General features: G+C 39.3%; 1 protein-coding gene across 1 annotated transcript in view; it reads left to right on the plus strand.

The window, feature by feature from the left end:
• The window catches only part of MYO3B (myosin IIIB), a 386,192-nt gene extending 368,851 nt beyond the window's left edge, over positions 1-17,341 (plus strand). Inside the window, exons 34-36 of the mRNA XM_063085773.1 lie at positions 15,852-15,958; positions 16,333-16,379; positions 17,203-17,341. Of these exons, the coding sequence (XP_062941843.1) occupies positions 15,852-15,958; positions 16,333-16,379; positions 17,203-17,341 (293 nt within the window). The remainder of the gene's footprint in view (positions 1-15,851; positions 15,959-16,332; positions 16,380-17,202) is intronic.
• The last annotated feature ends 265 nt before the right edge of the window (positions 17,342-17,606 follow it).

Below are 17,606 nucleotides of genomic sequence, written 5' to 3' on the forward strand. Positions count from 1 at the left end.
AAATGAATCCTGGCTTCTACTGTCCGCTTCTTAGTTGAGTAAGTGATTTATCCTCTCTGCAAAATGAGGATAGTAATTCTCAGTTTGTAAAGTTGTTAGAGGACTAAATGAGATCATTTATACTAGACACCCAGTGCACTGTCTGACACAGAGCAGGCCAGTCGATGCACAGCAGCTGTTGTGATGGTGGTCATCACCATCAGTAGACTACCTGGATTCCTTGACTCTCTTAGGAGTAGAGATTACCCACAGGTATGAACTCCCTTTACCTCCTGCAGAGATTTCCAAATGGTAAATCCACCTGCACCCATCCTGTGCTGCCCCTTTCCATTTCCACAGACAAGTTGCACTCCCTCCTCTTACCAGCGCTTACTCCTCTTCTCTGTGCTCTAGACCAGAGTTTCTCAAATTTAATGTCCATACAAATCATCTGGACCCTTAATGCAGATTCTGATTCAAGAGGTCTGCGACAGGCTGAGATTCCGTATTCCTAATGAGCTCCCAGGTTATGCTGCTGGTCCACGGTCCACACTTTGAGCAGAAGGCTCTGTATCTCATTCTGTCCTGCTGCCTCAAGAGCACAAGTCCATTCCCTCTCCCTCAGCCCTGACTCTCAGAGAATACACAGATTCCAATCTCTTCTTTCTTTGTAGAGTTCTCTCCCCACACAAGCCCCTCACCCATTGCTCTCTTCTGTGCTCTTTACAGCCAAGCTGCTTGAAAGAGTAATGTTACTCTTGACCCCTCTTGTTTGCCTCCCATTCACTTCCTTACTCACTAATCCAGCTTTTGCCTACAATGCATCCTTGAAACTGCTGTTAATTATTAGATGTCACAGTCACTCAAATGACCTCTCTGCAGCATTCACTACTGTGGAGCCATTCTGCCATTCTGAAGCCTCCTCCTCCCTGTGTTTCAGTATCATCACTTCCTTCTGCTTTGCCCCCCATTTCTCTGCTCCTGCCTTCACCTATAACTACACTTGGAAATTCCACAGGATCTTAAAGCCCAACGTTTCCAGCTCTGGACTTATCTTCCTCCTCCCTTTGCCACACATAAACACTTACTCAATACTTGCAACGTGCCAAGTACAGTTCTAGGCACTGGGGGGATACCTGTGAACTAAACAGGTGAAAATCCCTGCCCTCCTGGTGTGATAGGGGGATGAGACAGACAAGAAACAAAATAACTTCTATAGGATATTACAAGGTGTTAAGTGCTATGGAGAAAAAAAAATCAGGGGCAAGGGATAGATAGGGTGGGCTAGAGGCAGAAATATTATTTGAGGGAAGAACTTTCTACGAAGAGGAAATAGCCAGTGTGAAGGTCCTGAGGTGGGAGCAAAGCTGGTATCTTCAGCAAACATCAAGGAAGTCAATGTAGACAGAGGAAAGTGAATGAGGAGAGAAGTAGTAGGTGCATTTGCTATCTATTGCTTCTTACAAATTACACCAAAATTTAGCAGCTTAAAAAAGCAAACATTTATTATATAACAGTTTCTGTGGGTCAGGAATCTGGGGACAGCTTAGCCGGGTGCTTCTGGCTCAAGATCTGTCATGAGGTTGCAGTCAAGCCATCGGCCAGAGCTGCAGCCTCATTTGAAGTCTCAACTTGGGGGAGGGGGTTGGGGATCCACTTCCAAGCTCACTCTCAACTCATTCTCTCACCACATGGGCCTCTTTTTAGGGCTGCCTCATAGAACATGGCAGCTGTCTTCCCCCAGAAAGAGTGAGAGAAAACGTGCAAGGTAGAAACCACACTCTTTTTACTTTATGAATAACACCCCAAAAGCACAGGCAACAAAAGAAAAAATAAACAAATAGATTATATCAAACTAAAAAGCTTCTGCACAGAAAAAAAAAAAAAAAAAAACAGCAGTGAAAAGACAACCTACAGGATGGGAGAAAATATTCACAAACTATGCATCCAACTAGGGGTTAATATACAGAACACACAAGGAACTCAAACAATCTAACAGTAGAAAAACAAGTAATGCGATTAAAAAACAGGCAAAGGAGCTGAGTAGGCATTTCTCAAAGGAAGATATACAAATGGTCAACAGACATATGTGGTTTTATGAAGTTTTAGTACGAGGCTGGGCAGGAGGCTTCAAGTTTGTATATTTTTATCAGACAATTTATTTTTAAGAAACCTCTTAAACAACACACTGTACCCCACAAAAATGTACAAGTAAATGTTAAAAATTTAAATATATACATATAAAGAAACCTCATATCCATTCCCAGGAACCCTATAACTCTGATCAGTTCTGGGTTTTCATTGCTTTAAAGTCATGTTCATGTGGTCACCCTTATATCCTAAGGAAACTGAAAGTTTCCATAAGAACAATGAGAACCATCAAAATCAGAGTGAGCCCAATTACAGAACTTAAAGGACAGGATTTGCCCATGCCTTTTATTTTGTCACAGTGTTGTATTTCTGAGATTTGCATGTCTCTTTTTAAACAAGCTCTGCTCTGTGTAACTGGACCTTTAATATACTATCTCTGACAGGCTGGCCAATGATGGACAAAAAATTGTGAAAAGCTCAGGATAGGATATTTTAAAATGGTACAGATTCAGTGCTCAGAGTCTTGCATTTCTGCTGGGCTGTCAGCTGTCTTGAATACCCCTCCAAATGATGCCCACTGCATGGATCAGCAACCAATATCACCTGACTCACTCATTCTCGCGACCCTATAGCTGAGGTAACAGTGCTGTAGATCTTCCCTGTTACCTTTCCCCCTAACCTAGGCATCTAGAAAATTGCCAAAAGCTTCTTGATGGTAATCTTAGCAATATCAGAAAAGTATCTTGACCAGGTAAAAACAAATATGACCCTGACTGCTTTTTCTTGCACTAGCTGCTTTGATATCAGAACTAAAGGTATACTGAAGACTAATGTTAAAACCACACAGTTTGGAATAAAAATTCCTCTTATGAATTCAAAATTCAATGAATTATGAATTAATGATTGTCACAATGAGATAAGAAGCTTGCTTAAATTAGCATTGTAATATATCTTAATGATCACATTATAAGGCATCTCTGTTCTCTAAGTATAACAATCTATGATCAAAAGAAATAAAATTATGTATTTTAAACATTTTTTTCTTTCTTACATATTTATGGATAAAGGCGAGAGGGAGGGAAGACCCAAAAGTCCAAAAGAAAAAAAGAAAGAGAGAGAAAGAGAAAAGCTATTTAAGCAGTAATGCAAACCAAGTCAGTGACCAGGAATATGCAATATGTGACAACTCTGGCTGCCATCTCCTTGTGCAAATTGCCTTAGGATTACCTTAGAAAGTGAGCCCTCACCAAAAAAATGATTACACTGTAAAAAAAAAAAAAAAAAAAAAAAAAAGACAAAGAAAGAAAGCAAAGAAAAGTAAGTGAGCCCAGGCTTGTTTTAAAATTTTCACTGTGTCAACAATTACAGCTCAAACAATCACTTTGGACACAGCCAAGTAGAGCTGTCTGGATTTTTCTTTATAGTCACAGATCGTATTGCAGTGTGAAATACAGTTAAATGTGTAATTTGCTCTGAGCCCTGCCCATGCTTCACACATGCCAGTTACCTCATTATACGGCATGTGTGTTATGATCACTAGCCACTATCAAAGTATTAGAAAGAGCTTCCTGGACATACATTTGGTACTGGGGTGGTCCCGATCCAGGTGCCAATAACTGGTCCCATCATGGCCAGGGATTGACCTGGAAATGGGGCTGCCTGGCCCTACTCTCATAAATAGACCACACTGAAATAACACAGCTTTCAGTGAAGGACCCACGTTGGAAATGACATAATTGTTCATGTCTGTATCTCCAAGAAGAGGTCTCCATGAAGGCCCTTTTTAAAAAATATCCAGCTTCTACAGCCTCTTTTCTTCCAGATGGTGCCTGGAGCCAAGTCTGTCAGAGACCCTTAGTCTCCTGCTGCCTTTTAATGCTGGTCCTTGATTGCTAATGACCCCCGGCTGGACTGACTCCTCAACCCATTTAACCCCTCTCTGCTGGGTCCCCATTTCATGCAGGATGAGAGGCTGTGAGAGCTGGAAGTGGGAAGGTGCCAAGTCAGCCAGGGCCTCCCATCCTTTCAGAGCTGGTGGCGTGTTTCCCGGCACCATCACGGATGTCCAAGATCGCTCCAGTGGAGAGCTCATGTTAATATGATTTTCTCTAGATTGTCAGATAAATGCTACCAAGTTTCTGATGGTGAATTTTTTCTTTTCTTTTTTTTTTTTTTTTTGCTAAGAAAAGACAACTGAGTCTCTGAAAGTATGTTTCTTTTGAGGGTGAGGACTGAGGACCACTGATGAACCCCCTGAAATATGTTCTTTTAGAAATTTAAAATTAAATTGCACTGGAAATTTTAGTCTGGTCAAACTTAGTGGCTAGAGCAGCTCATGTGTGTCAAAAGTATCCAAAGTTGCAGCAAAGAAGCTTGAGGGAAGATGATAATTAATGTCCTTGTCAAGGTCTAAGTTACCTGTATAACACAGGAGACACCCATTTTCAAATATGCTGGTAACAGCTTTGTATATGCTTGCCTTGTTTTTTGTGACATGCTGGAATGTGCATACAGCTATGCTGATCAGGTAGGTGACTCAGAGAGTGGAGACTTAAAAGGGGAAAAAAAATTGATGACATTAATTTGTTTAGAAATCTTGAGTCTGGTGGAAAGACTCAGGTCTTTTACAACTTCTTCAGGACAGGGTGGGCAGGAGAGATCATCTTTTGTGCATTGTTTCCATAATGGATTTTCATTAACCTCACATTGGATTATAAGAAAACAAGGGAAGAAATTTAGTAGTTCTGTGTGACTCTGAAGAACTGAAGTCTAAACTCTTGATCAAAGCAGAGAACTGAAAGCTTTGTGCCCCACTATTTTAATAAATCTTTAAATATTTACTGGATAATTGGACCACATTTAATTTTATAATGTACTAAGGAAATTTGTTCTGAAATTCAGCACAAGATAGGAAAATAACATCAACATAACTATTTTCTATTTAACCTTTGTTTTCTCCTAGATACTTCTTATTTTATTGGCTTTTTTAATATTTTATTTATGTTTTTGTTTGTCTTTATTTTTTTTGCCCAGATCCCCTTCCCACCAAAATGACTTTTTTAGAGATTAATATTGAAAGAACTACAATGATTGAATTTTTTACCACTAATACTTCATTGATTTCATTTTTGCATCTCACTAATTTTTTGCAAGACGTAAATCACACCTGTGATTTCATTTTGGCCTATTATTCACATCTTTTCTATTTTTTTTTTTTTTTTTTTTTTTTTTTTTTCCGGTGACCGGCGCTCAGCCAGGGAGTGCACCGATCATCCTTATATAGGATCTGAACCCACGGCGGCGGGAGCGTCGCCGCGCTGCTAGCGCAGCACGCTACCGAGTGCGCCACGGGCTCAGCCCACATCTTTTCTATTTTTGATCAGTCGCCCTCACACACACTCCTGCCAGTCATTTGTATGTATAACCTCGCCCAAACCATATCAGTCAAACTAATGAGTGCCCTCTCTATGTGCAAAAATATCTTAGAGTTTATGGGCCTGGGTGAGTGTTTGCACAGCTGTGCAGTATCAATCTGTACATTGCAGTTGTTGCTCACAGCTGGATGAAGACTGAGTAGGTGAGGTTCTAATGAGGTCTGTTAGTTCACCAGTAACCAAATGACCTAGAAAGGGATTCAGATGAGCCCACCTTGTGCAGAAATGCTCTTTGAATGAATGAAACATGTTTGAATGAAATCGGTGTATTTAGGGAGAACTTTTCCCTCTGAAGCCTGAATGCATTTTGATTGGTCTTCTTTAAATTCCAACAAGCTGAGTTGAAAGCATTTGTGTCAGGTTTTACAGATGAGGCACCAAGAGGTTAAGTGATTATTACTCTGGAGTTATAGCATCTTAAAGTTGGAAGGGACTTTAAAGAGCCTCTTGGCTAATGGTTTTCACCCTTTTCCTGCCTTCTTGCTGGCTTCAGTCAACAGACTCCCATCAGGCATGTCTCTCACTGCACACAGATGCTCACACATTGGGAAGGAGTGTGACTGCAAGAAGAGCAGCTCAGAATCTCCAGGCGAGAATGTGTATATCTGACCACACCACCATCCTCTATTAAAAATCACTTTATCAGTCCAACTCCCTTGTTTTGCAAATAAAACGTGGCAACCCAGAGAGGTAAGGGATTCATCCAAGGTGACATATCAATAAATGCCAGAACTTGAGCTGTGTATGCCAAGGTCTTCTGACCCCCACCCCCACCCCCCATGTCCAGTGCTGGTTTCACCACAGCCCACCAGCACTTTGCACACTAACAGGAGGAACTGGAACCAGGTCCCCAACTCAGAGCTCAGAGTGATGAGTGCCCCAGGGTCCCCTGCCACAGGGAATCAAAGACCCAGCCACAATTAGTTTAGTAAAACTAGCACTATCTGGTGCCCCACATCCTGAAGCATTTAAAATGTCATTCCAATCTTCAAAGAAATTCTTTTATTTCATTTTTATCTGCTTTTACCCAGGACATTGTTTCCTAGCTCCCAGTAGTTCACTAGGTGATTTGCATCTCATTAGGAGCTCCAAAAATGACATCTCCCAGACTGCTGCCTGGCATTGTGGGTCCACTAAGCATCAGATCCAGGTCTTAGATTTTTTCATGTTGACATTTTTGAAAAATCTGCGTTAATGCCGTTTTCCCACTGGGCACAGTTTGGGTGGCCATTTTCGCCTTAATTCCTGCCCCCATGCTGGGCTGAGGTCAGGGAACAGCAATTGTCAAAGAGGGTTCAAATGAAGTCAGTCATCACCACGTGAAAACACCCGGGTGGAAGGGACTATTGTGAGGCCTCGGAATAAGCAATTTCAAAACTCCTAAAAACAAATGTGACATAATGCAAATATTCAGAGTATTACACAAAGTAGAACAAAAGAAAATCAATTGAAAACCATTGCTGAAGCTGTATAACTGATTCTAAGCATCTGCTTTTTAAATATTTTCAACTAGTTCCAATCCCCCTGAGACCCCAGAGTTTTGCCCTACATTTATGTTTTGCTTTAAACAGAATCCCACTGGGTCAGATTGGCTTTTCAGCTTTGTCATTTCTTTATTCATACCACAAACCTCCAGAAGAATGCTGAAGAGTATTGTACCTCTGGAAACCAGAGATAATATTTCTGTGGTCAGCAAAGTTGTTCTCTTGGAACAAGAGAAATGGTTTTCCCAGTGTCCAGGGAAATTAGGAGCCCTCGTGTCTGCTTTGGGCTCAAGCCATTTAATGCAGCTTCCAGTGCAAAGCAAATGCCTGATGGTGCCCAGAGGCCTATCAGGGATGCTTCTCCTTTCCAGAATTCTTTTGCCCAGTTAAAACTTCTCTGAGCTTATGCCAGCTTTTCAAAATGGCACCTAGCTAATCTGCAAAATCAACCTAAAGGTTTAGGAAAGGGTTAAATCCCTGTTTTTTTCCAACACTGTCTAAAATTAAATTCATCTGGAAGGGGGAGGGAATTTATTTTAAACAATAACAATGCCATAGCCCTACCCCTGAGCAATTGAAGTAGGATCTCCAGGGGTGAGGTCAGGACATCTGTACTCACATTTTTAAGAAGCCCCTCAGGTGATCCTGATGTGCAGCCAGGATGGAGAATCACTCTGGAATAACAGGAATTACAATAACTCCTTAGCAGCACCTGCTATGCCTCTGGTGCCATGTTTTCTCTTTTTACACATTATCTGTCATTCTCACTTGAACCCTGCAAGGAAGTGGTCATCATCACCAAGTTCAGGCCTCTGATAAGTGCTTGAGGTGGGATTCATACTCGGGTTTTTTTGACTCCAGTGCTTTTTCTTTTTCTTTTCTCACAATACTCATGTTTCTCAAAGCATGGAACACCGGTCACTGGTGGTCTTGATTTTAGATGGTGTGTGGATGTGACATGAAATAACACTGAATCATGTAAAAGAAAGTTACTCCTTTTTCGTTTCTCAGCTTATATTCTTCAGATTAGTTTAAGGAGAAAGTCTGAGTGGTGTTAGTAGATCTTAAATTCCTCTCACTTTTGCTTATCTCTCTTTTTAACAAATCTTTTAAGAAGCCCAGAACCTTCTGTGGGAAACAGAATCTAGCTCACGTGTGATAATATTATTTTGTTTTCATTATGTTAAATTGATAGTTTAGTTCTATTTATGACAAATGACACTGGTTTTCCTTTTACAGTGTTGAATAGTTTCATTTTTAAATAATGTATTTAAGTTAAAAAAGAACTAGTTAATTTTTTATATATTAAATAAAAAATAGTAAGGGTGGTCTTGAATACAGCAAAAAATGTTTAAGTTGATGAATGTTCAAGTAGATGTTTCAGTAGATGAATGACAGAAGTTTGAGAAATACTACTCCTCTACAACATGCTAATTTTAAAATAGGCATATTTGTATCTGTTAGCCAGTGGAACTGCACCTCTACCGTCTCATCCCAGCAGATAGGCAACAGCCTATTCCATCTATTTTAGGTCTAGACAGACCTATAAACTTTGCTGCTGCTTCCAGCTGAAGAAGAATCCTGGAACACAAATGGCTAATAAACACAGAGGCTTGGGAACATTCACTCTGTCAAGTAACAATGAAATGCAAATAGAGGCACAAATGAGGTGCTGATTTTGCACTTAATGAATTTTCAGACATTTTCTTAAAGAGTTGTTTCATGCTAGTGAAAGCCTGCCAAAATGGGTAACCTTAGGTACAGGTGGTAGAAGAGTATTTTGCTACACACTTTCTGGATGGCAATTGGAAAAACAAATCATAAGTTTTTTAAATATGCCAATAATTATACTTTAAAAATTTTATTCTAAGAAGTAATGGGATTTATCAAAGATCAGAGTATGGGTATGTTCCTCAAAGCACCGTTTATTATGGGAAAACATTGGAAACAACTTCTATGTCCCAAATCGGAAATTATATAAATTAATCATGGTTTATTCATAAAGTGAAATACCATGGAACCATTAGAAATGATGCTATTTAGACTACCTCTGGAAGGCAAATAAGAAACTTGTCCCAGCAGTTGCTACAGTTATGTGAATGATACCAGGGGGTGGAAAAAAGCCGGACTTCTTGCTGCTTCTTATTTGAACATCATGTTCATTTATTACTTTAAACAATGTAACTCTAGTAGACTAATAGCAAGGAAAAATACTTATGACTTTATTGATAAGTGGAGGAAAAAGCCATAGCCCAAATTAGATGAATGACTGCATTTTTTTAGCTAAAAAAAAATGCATACATACTTGTATTTCTAGAAAAATATTGATAGGACATTAAGAAAAAAAATACAAATGATCTTCGTTTTTAAGAGGCTGATTTTATCTCCCTTCTTAATAGACAACAGGTTCCCTAGAGGCATCTCAGGATAGGAAAGGCCCTCTTCCTACGGATGCCTTGACAGCAACATCCCTATTGACAGTCCGAGAACCAAAGAGTAGGCCTATTAGTAGGCCTATAGATGGAAGAGGTCTTAACGGAAATGGTGAATAGTCACTATTCATTCATTCATCCATTATCTGTTGAGTGTGTGCCAGGCCTTGAGCTATGAAATGGTTTAAGGGGAAGTTATTGCCACTTCCCTAACTAATAAGTAGAAAATTCCGCATAGACAATTGATAACTCCAGCATCTTCCACAGGCACTAATTTAACTTAGGAATGTTTTCTTTGTAGCAATTTTGCAACTTTGAAGAAGATTGTTCATGACATAACATGGCAACTGGGAAAATTTGTAGCTTTCCTTTCATCTTAGAAAGCAAGATCTGAATTACATGCACCCCAGGAGAAAATATCTCTTTGTGTGTGTGTGTGTGTGTGTGTGTGTGTGTGTGTGTGTGTGTGTGTGTGTGTGTGTGTGTGCGCGCGTGTGTTTTACAAAAGCCCACTGAAGTTTGACTTGGTGAGGTAAACACTTATGAAAACGTTTCAGTAAAAGTACAAGTATCATAACAGAGGCCATGGCCTAGGCCTTGCAATGTTGAAACAAGAGTCCCGAGTTCTAGCCACATCTCCAATGGGAGACCAGCACAGGGGCCTGAGCTCCCTGGGCCTCAGACTCTGCAGATATAAAAGCAAGGGAAAGAACCACAGAGGTTTATCCCCCATGTAATGACAGAAATTTGAAAATCTGAACTACCAAGACATAATTCCCCCCTTCCTACTTCCTGTCAAGGCTCTGAGCATCCCTGAAATAGCCCATGCCTCAGATCATATGAGGGGCAAGAGGTTTACAATGCTTTGGAAGATTTGTCCATAGACTACATTTCTGAGGTAGTGTAGATTATTGCTGACTTCCTGCTGTTGTGGTTCCTATTGGGAAGGAAAGATTTAATATGGTCAAGTGCAGTGGTTCTCAACACTGATTGTACATTAGAACCACCTAAAGAGACTTTCTAAAAACTATTGGCATTCAGGCCTTGATATGGGTATTTTAAAAGTCTAACAACTGGTGTAGTGTAAAGAAAATACTCTCAGACACTGAAAAACCTGAATTCTCAGTTGGGCTTTTCCTCTAATTTTCTGTGTGATTTTTCAATCCCCCTATGCCTCTGTTATCTCTTTGGGGTTATACATCCTTTCCAAAATGATATGAAGTAAAGAAAAAGATATTTTGTAAAACAAGATTCACTACATAAAAATGAAATGGTAGGGGAAGAGGCACAGAGCCAGAAAAGACAGTTCATCCCTCTGGAAACTGTTTCATGGAAGTATCCACTGGAGTACCATGGAGCATGGTCAACCCTCACTGAGGAGAAAGATTGTCCAGCTGGGTTACTGTCACCTCCAAATGCCCTGAGAACCTTGGTTCAGAGAAATGATGCACCTCCCTTTATGCACAGAGTTGGCAGAACTCTTTAAATTAATTGCGTAACTTTAATCCTATTTAAATGTCCTAGGGGTATATCTCGTAACCCCATATGGGATTTGCCATCTGTAAATCTAGAACACTGAACGCTCTGTTTGCTTCAAGAGGATGTTTTACTTGGCAAGTGACCCTGGGAATGCCTCATCCACAAAATGGCCATCAGGTCTGCAGTCATACTGCTCAGAAAGTATTTGTGCCTGCTGAGGGCCCGCAGGAGGGTGCCAAAGACTGTAGGCCTCCCAGGCTGTTTCCTCCCAGGACCCTTAGCACGAGCCTGCCCATTCCTCAGGGGCCAAGAACCCATACTGCACCACCAGGCCAAGGAATGTTTGGGCCGCAATCCCCATTCTGCCTCCCTTGAGGTTGTCCTTCTAGGTAGTTTACCAGAATTGGCACATCTGTAGCAGGTGATGAAAAGTGAAACATTATGTTTTAGAGGACAGTGTAGGAGGGAGCATTTGTAGACAAAATAGCTGTAACTCAACAAGTCAAATTGGAATAGAGGAAGCCATTTCCTTCTTTATCTCAGAGACTCTGGACAAGAACAAAACCTTCATTTGTGACTTAAAATTATGCTTGAATTAAAGTTCCCAGATTTAACAAATAAAAATGCAGTACACCCAACCAGATTTGAATCTCAGATCAACAACCAATCTTTTTTTTTTTCTTTTTTTTTTTTTGGCAGCTGGTCTGTTCAGGGAACTCAACCCTTGACCTTGGTGTTACAAGGCCATGCTCTAACCAACTGAGCTAACTGGCCAGCCCCTGTAATCATTTTTTAAATATAAATATGTCTCTAATATTACACGGGACATACTTAGACTAAAAAGGTATCCATTATTTATCTGAAATTCAAATCTAACTCTTGTCCTTTATTTTATCTGGCAACTCTAGTTTGGATATACCTGTATGTTGAATTAATAGAAAAGAAATATTAAAGTTTTAAACCAATGTTTGAAGTTATGTAATGAATTGACTGAATTCAGCTATTTTTCTCTCACTAGGGGCTTGGGCAAGTGTGCAGCCACACAGTGTGATGATTTGGGGTTAAGGAGTGAGAAGTATGCATTTCCCAGTGCTCCTGAAATGCTATCGAGACTGCTTCCATTTTCTGACAGATTTAGCTCCTGTTTATCATAAAGTTTTACAGGAATTCAGAACAGAAGGATGTGCTGAAGGTCTCAGATACTAAATCACAGGTGCAGGGATTCTTAAAAAGGAAAGAGACCTATGTTAAATGCAAACTGGTATTCATGACATAATATGCCTTTTAAAAGCACAATAAGGAGGTAGCCCCCAATGTATTACAAACTGGAGAGTTTGGTTTGGTTTACAGACATTTATGTGGAATTAGACCACATTCAGAATATACGCATCATTGTCTTTAAAGTAAATAACTCATACTCTAATGAGAATCTGACAGTTACCTAATTCAATTGCACAGTTTATCTACATAAACTAATCAAATGAACTAGGTAACTGTCAGATAACCATATTGCTTTATATCATAAAGCAAACTGACTGGCTCAAAAGCCAAAAGACAGGAGCTCAGGCTTTCACTTTGCACCTATAGATTTAGCCTTGCTTAGCATTAGTTTCTTCATCTGCTGAAAGAAAAATTTTTATCCTACAAGTCTCACTGATTTTTTAATTTTCAAAAATTTTCAAAGAAAAAAATCATTATAAACTTCTCGATGCACATACATACATGGTTTTAATCAATGTGCTATATGCTATTTTGTATCTTGCTTCTTTTTATGAATTTTGAAATTTTATCTAACACTACCATACCATATGTATCAGTGCTTGTTGGTGCTTTCATGGTATGACAATATTTATATCTCAGAGTTAATTTCTCCCCAATTATTAAATATTTATCATGTTACTAGCTTTTATCTACTACAAAAAGTATAATTATATTCATCTTTATAAAAAAAAATTTTCCTTTTGATTTATTTCACTGGGACATGTTCCTTTGAACAAGTTGCTTAGCTCATGTTGTTCATTGTCAGGTTATACTTTGAGAGGGGTAGAACCTTCAGATTCACCTGTTTAGCTGGGGCCCCTCCCACATTGTCTTTTGAACTACTGGCTTATGCTCAGTAACAGAAAAGTAGCAGTAACTGTTTTCATTGAAGCTCTTTGTCAGAGTGATTGAACATTTTTCAGGATCTCATTTCCTAACTGTATTTCAATGCATGTCAATGTTTCTCTGTTTCTCTCTCGCCTCAGCCTTTCTGCATTATGGATGTAGACTTTCATGGATATATATTTTTAATTGTCTTTATCTTTCTGTTGCACTTCCTTTCATCTTAGTTTTGTTACTGTCCATCACACAGAATATTTTACTTTAATGTAATTGAACATATTCTTGTCACTAATATCTTCTTCCACAGTTGAGGTAGTCTATTTTGTTTCCTTCCAAGGTTTTTATGGGAATGATAAAATGTTTAGCTATACATCTCATCTGGAATTTATTGTGGCCTGTGAGAATCAAGAGGCATATTGAGAAAAGTAAAGGATTTAGAATTTAAGAAACTAATTTGAGTTCAGCACTAGTTTATGGCCTTAAACAAGTCACTTAACCTCTTAAGACTCAGTGTCCTCTTCTAGATTGAAAGCAGGGACTTTCTTTTATTTCTATTTGTCTGCCCCCGAGGTATCCAGCAAAGTACCTTGCATATAGAATAAATGCTATAATGTTTATATTTAAGTTATATTTTTTGCATACTGCTGTCAGATTGTTCCAAAAGCATTTATTAAATAACGATTCATTTCCCAATTATTTATTTAGTTGCTTACAATTGGTCATATATGAATGACATTCAGATTTGTTGCAATGGCAAAGCATCTGGAAGTTGCAGCACTCTGTAGAACATCATAAAATATGGAGATATTAAACCTAAAATAATGAAAATTAAAATTTGATGCTAAATCAATCAGCTTATGTCAGATAGTATTGATAGCATATGATCAGACACTAACAGCTTTTTAAAATTGATGAGAGAAATGTTAAAATTGAAAAAATTCTACCTAATAACTTAATTTATTCTAAGAATCAGGAAAAGAATACCAACCCATGGAACAGCAAGTTTGTGAAGAGCAAAAGTTGTGAACCATATCTTATATTAAGCATTGCCAGTTGAGACAATATAAGTAAGACCCTCTGATCAATTGTAAACACTATATAAATATAAAGTCCAGCTGAACTGGGCTGAACTCTAGCAGAACCTAAAAACTATTTAAGATCAGTCTTTTGAGCTGCAGTTGATGGTATTCCTGCAGTATCATAAAGTCTGAGGGAAAGTAGATGTCAGACCTCCAGTACACGTTCACACTAGCAACCTGACCTCTGGAGACTTCTGTTCATTAATCTCTAAATCAGAAAGGAGGTAACACAAAAGGCCTCACAACCTTGCCTTCTACTATATATCAGAATGTGGACTTCACAAAGAGAACAGGAAGTAGGTATGTTGGAACCATCAGAAAAAAACCCATTTCAATTCTGGATTCCTCATACTTTGAGAACAATGCCAGCACAACAGGCTAGCCTGCACAGTGCTCCTGAAGTTGTGGACAGGGATGTCTGTTAAGGCCATGATTTTGCTATGCTAATTAATATTTTTTCATCTAGATTACTTCTATTTAGACTTTTGACTTAAACAAAAAGCTTCTTGTTAAGAAAGGTAATATGCTGTAGTTTAAAAAAACAAACAAAAAAAAATACGTGCTAGAACAGGGGGAAAGAGATCTAGGGTTGGGTTCCCACTCTGCCACTTGATCTGAGATTAGTCATTCACCATTTATGGGACCCAGTTTTCTTCTGGAAAAAAAAGGGGGGGTGGTATTTAGAATGAATCATATCTAAAGTCCTGTATGGTTCTAATAGCCTTGTCCAAACATAGATATGTCCCAATTTAAGAAAAATCAAGATACAAAACTTTATATTTTATACCTAGGAAATGGGTAACTTGCTACTTATAATGGTTCTTGCTGAGTTACTTGTTGAAAATTACCCTAGAATTTCCTTAAATAGTGTAAATCTCTAGTAAAGTTAAAATATAGTTCCAAGTACAAATCTCCAACTCTTTTTTTTATGAATAATTAGTTTATGATAAACAACCTGTCCAGATAAGTGGTATCTCTTCTCTAGACTATGACATTCACAAACAATATTCTATGACAGGTGTGTGTGTGTGTGTGTGTGTGTTGGTAAGAAATTAGAACTGGTGAATCCTGATTCAGATATAGAGCCAAAAGGACAGCAGATTCCATGAAAACCATTTGCTTGGAAGGGAAATGAGTTATGACTTCATCTGACACGTGGTTTCTTAATCTCCATTGCACTCTTGGTCCAGGGCTCTGAAATCAGGATTAACAGGGAGTGGCTGCTCTGTGAAATCATGCAATCATCCTCGCCCCTTCTCCTTTACACTACCTCCAGAGACTGCATGGATCAGTGGTATTGTTCAAAGCCTTTCAGTAAATACTAACCCAAGCCATTTTCCCCCCAAAATGTATCCCTCCAAAAGGTTTGTTTCTCATCTCCCCAAGAGTATGTGTGCTCCAGATGTCTTTGAACTCTCACGGTAGGATGTGGAGCAAACGATCCCAGATTGCCTTAGTTGTCCTGAGTTATCCCACTAACTTCTGCTTTACCAGTGGACAAACTAATTTGCTTTCTGTCACTCTGAACTGCTGATTCAGATCAAGAAGATGAAGGCACAATCACAGGCAGTGGCCCTTGCTTACACTTAGCAATTCCGACATGTGTGTTTTTGTAAGATGACATTTGTCCTAATATTAGCAAAGCTTCTAACATGCCTGTTAAAACAGGACATAGTTTCTACTAAGTGCATTAATGTGAAGAGCCATTTTTCACTTAATTTTCCCAACATTTGGGATTGTTTACAGTAAAGTTTTGCTGTCTTGTTGCAGGTTCAGAGAATGGTCTTGCACAGAAGCAGCGAACACCTCGCCGACGATGTCAGCAGCCCAAAATGTTGAGTAGCCCTGAGGACACCATGTACTATAACCAGTTAAATGTGAGTTCAAAGTGGCCATAAAGCTGTTTCACTGGCTTTGTTTCCAGTTAATAATTCTGTTATTAATACCTGTTCCAGCCCCTCCAGCCCCTCCCCCTCTCTCTTATGCTCTCGTCTTGAACATGTGCTTAGGCTCTTTATCTGTTGCTTTCATGTCAGGATGTCTGCCTTCACGGTGAATAATTGATGTGGTTTATCAAAGACGAGCAAGATGCATGCTTCATCAGGCTCACTTGAGCCCTTTGATCAAAAAAATTATGCTGTGACTTCTGATATTATCAGCATCTGCTTGCATTCAACACAAAATCACTTTGAATTAAAAATTAACGACTTGCTGCTTTGCTTTGACTGTGTGTTCTTGGCCCTCTCCACAGGGAACTCCAGAATATCAAGGGAGCAAGAGGAAGCCAAGAAAACTTGGGTAAATATCTGGCTTCTTAGTTCTAAGCAACTGTAAACAGAAGGGGTCCTTTGTGATATTACAGAAAATGCAAAACTTTCCAGAGAGGCTTCTAAAAATATGCAATCTGGGTATCACCACTGTTATTGACATTGGAAACTACTTTTCACAGTAGTGAATATACAAAACTTGAATCCATTCTGTCTGAAAAGGCTGAAATTATTACCTAAGGGCAAATGTTATTTTCACAATTATTCCAGGGACTTGTACTTTCTTTATAATTGTATACAAGTAGCAAGTTGTATAAAACTCTCCTTCCACAAATTAAAGTACTCTACTAAGTGCAATAGGCCACTTCCTCTACATTATCCTACCCCTGGGCCTTAAAACATGCACAGAGAAAAACTTCCCCCAACAGTTAGGCAGAGGATAGTAAGGAGTTTGTGGCTCATTTGATTAGTTGTATCTCAACTGAGAATAGCAATGAATTAGATCATAGGTACTAGTTTGAGAATTAAGGGAGATCAGGAGGAGAACTTTCTCATCTAGAAGGAACCAGAGACAGACAATTTAATCACATAGATCAAGTTGCAATATGACCACAACTTCCAGACACCACTAAATTGGACCCTTTATCAATATGTGACCCAGAGGTAAAAGGCTTTGTGACTCAGAGCCTAGTACCTCTCTACTGGGAGACCCTGAGCTACCTAAGCTGCCCTTTCCCTCCAGTGTTGGGACCCAACCCTGTTCCAACTACTCACACAACTTTAGCTGCCGCAATGACAACTGTGGCATTTGTTTTCAGTTTCTGTTGAAAATTCTCTTCTTTTCTTTGTTGCAGCCAAATCAAAGTGCTTGATGGGGAAGATGAATATTACAAATCTCTGTCGCCTGTGGACTGTATCCCTGAGGAGGACAACTTAGCCCACCCTTTCTTCCTTTCCTCATCCTCAAAGGGAGATTCTTTCGCTCAACACTGAGTTGTATTTCCTGACGCTTATGTGTCCAGCATTAAGAACAATTGTGATAATTGGCTGATTGTCATCAAATAAGAAAGCACTGCCATGGGGTCAGCTTCTTTGGACACATGGTCCACGCCTGTGCCTTACTGAACAATCTGCAGATTCCTAAGCATCTTCTCATATCTTTGCCACTCTCCCACATCTGTTGTGCAGCCTAAGCTAGGCAGTCCCTCCTTTTCTCATCCATGGGTCCCTGTGGGACACTAAGAACACCTCCACTACA

This window comes from Cynocephalus volans, chromosome 1 (assembly GCF_027409185.1).
Source record: "Cynocephalus volans isolate mCynVol1 chromosome 1, mCynVol1.pri, whole genome shotgun sequence".
NCBI classification, from domain to species: Eukaryota; Metazoa; Chordata; class Mammalia; order Dermoptera; family Cynocephalidae; genus Cynocephalus; species Cynocephalus volans.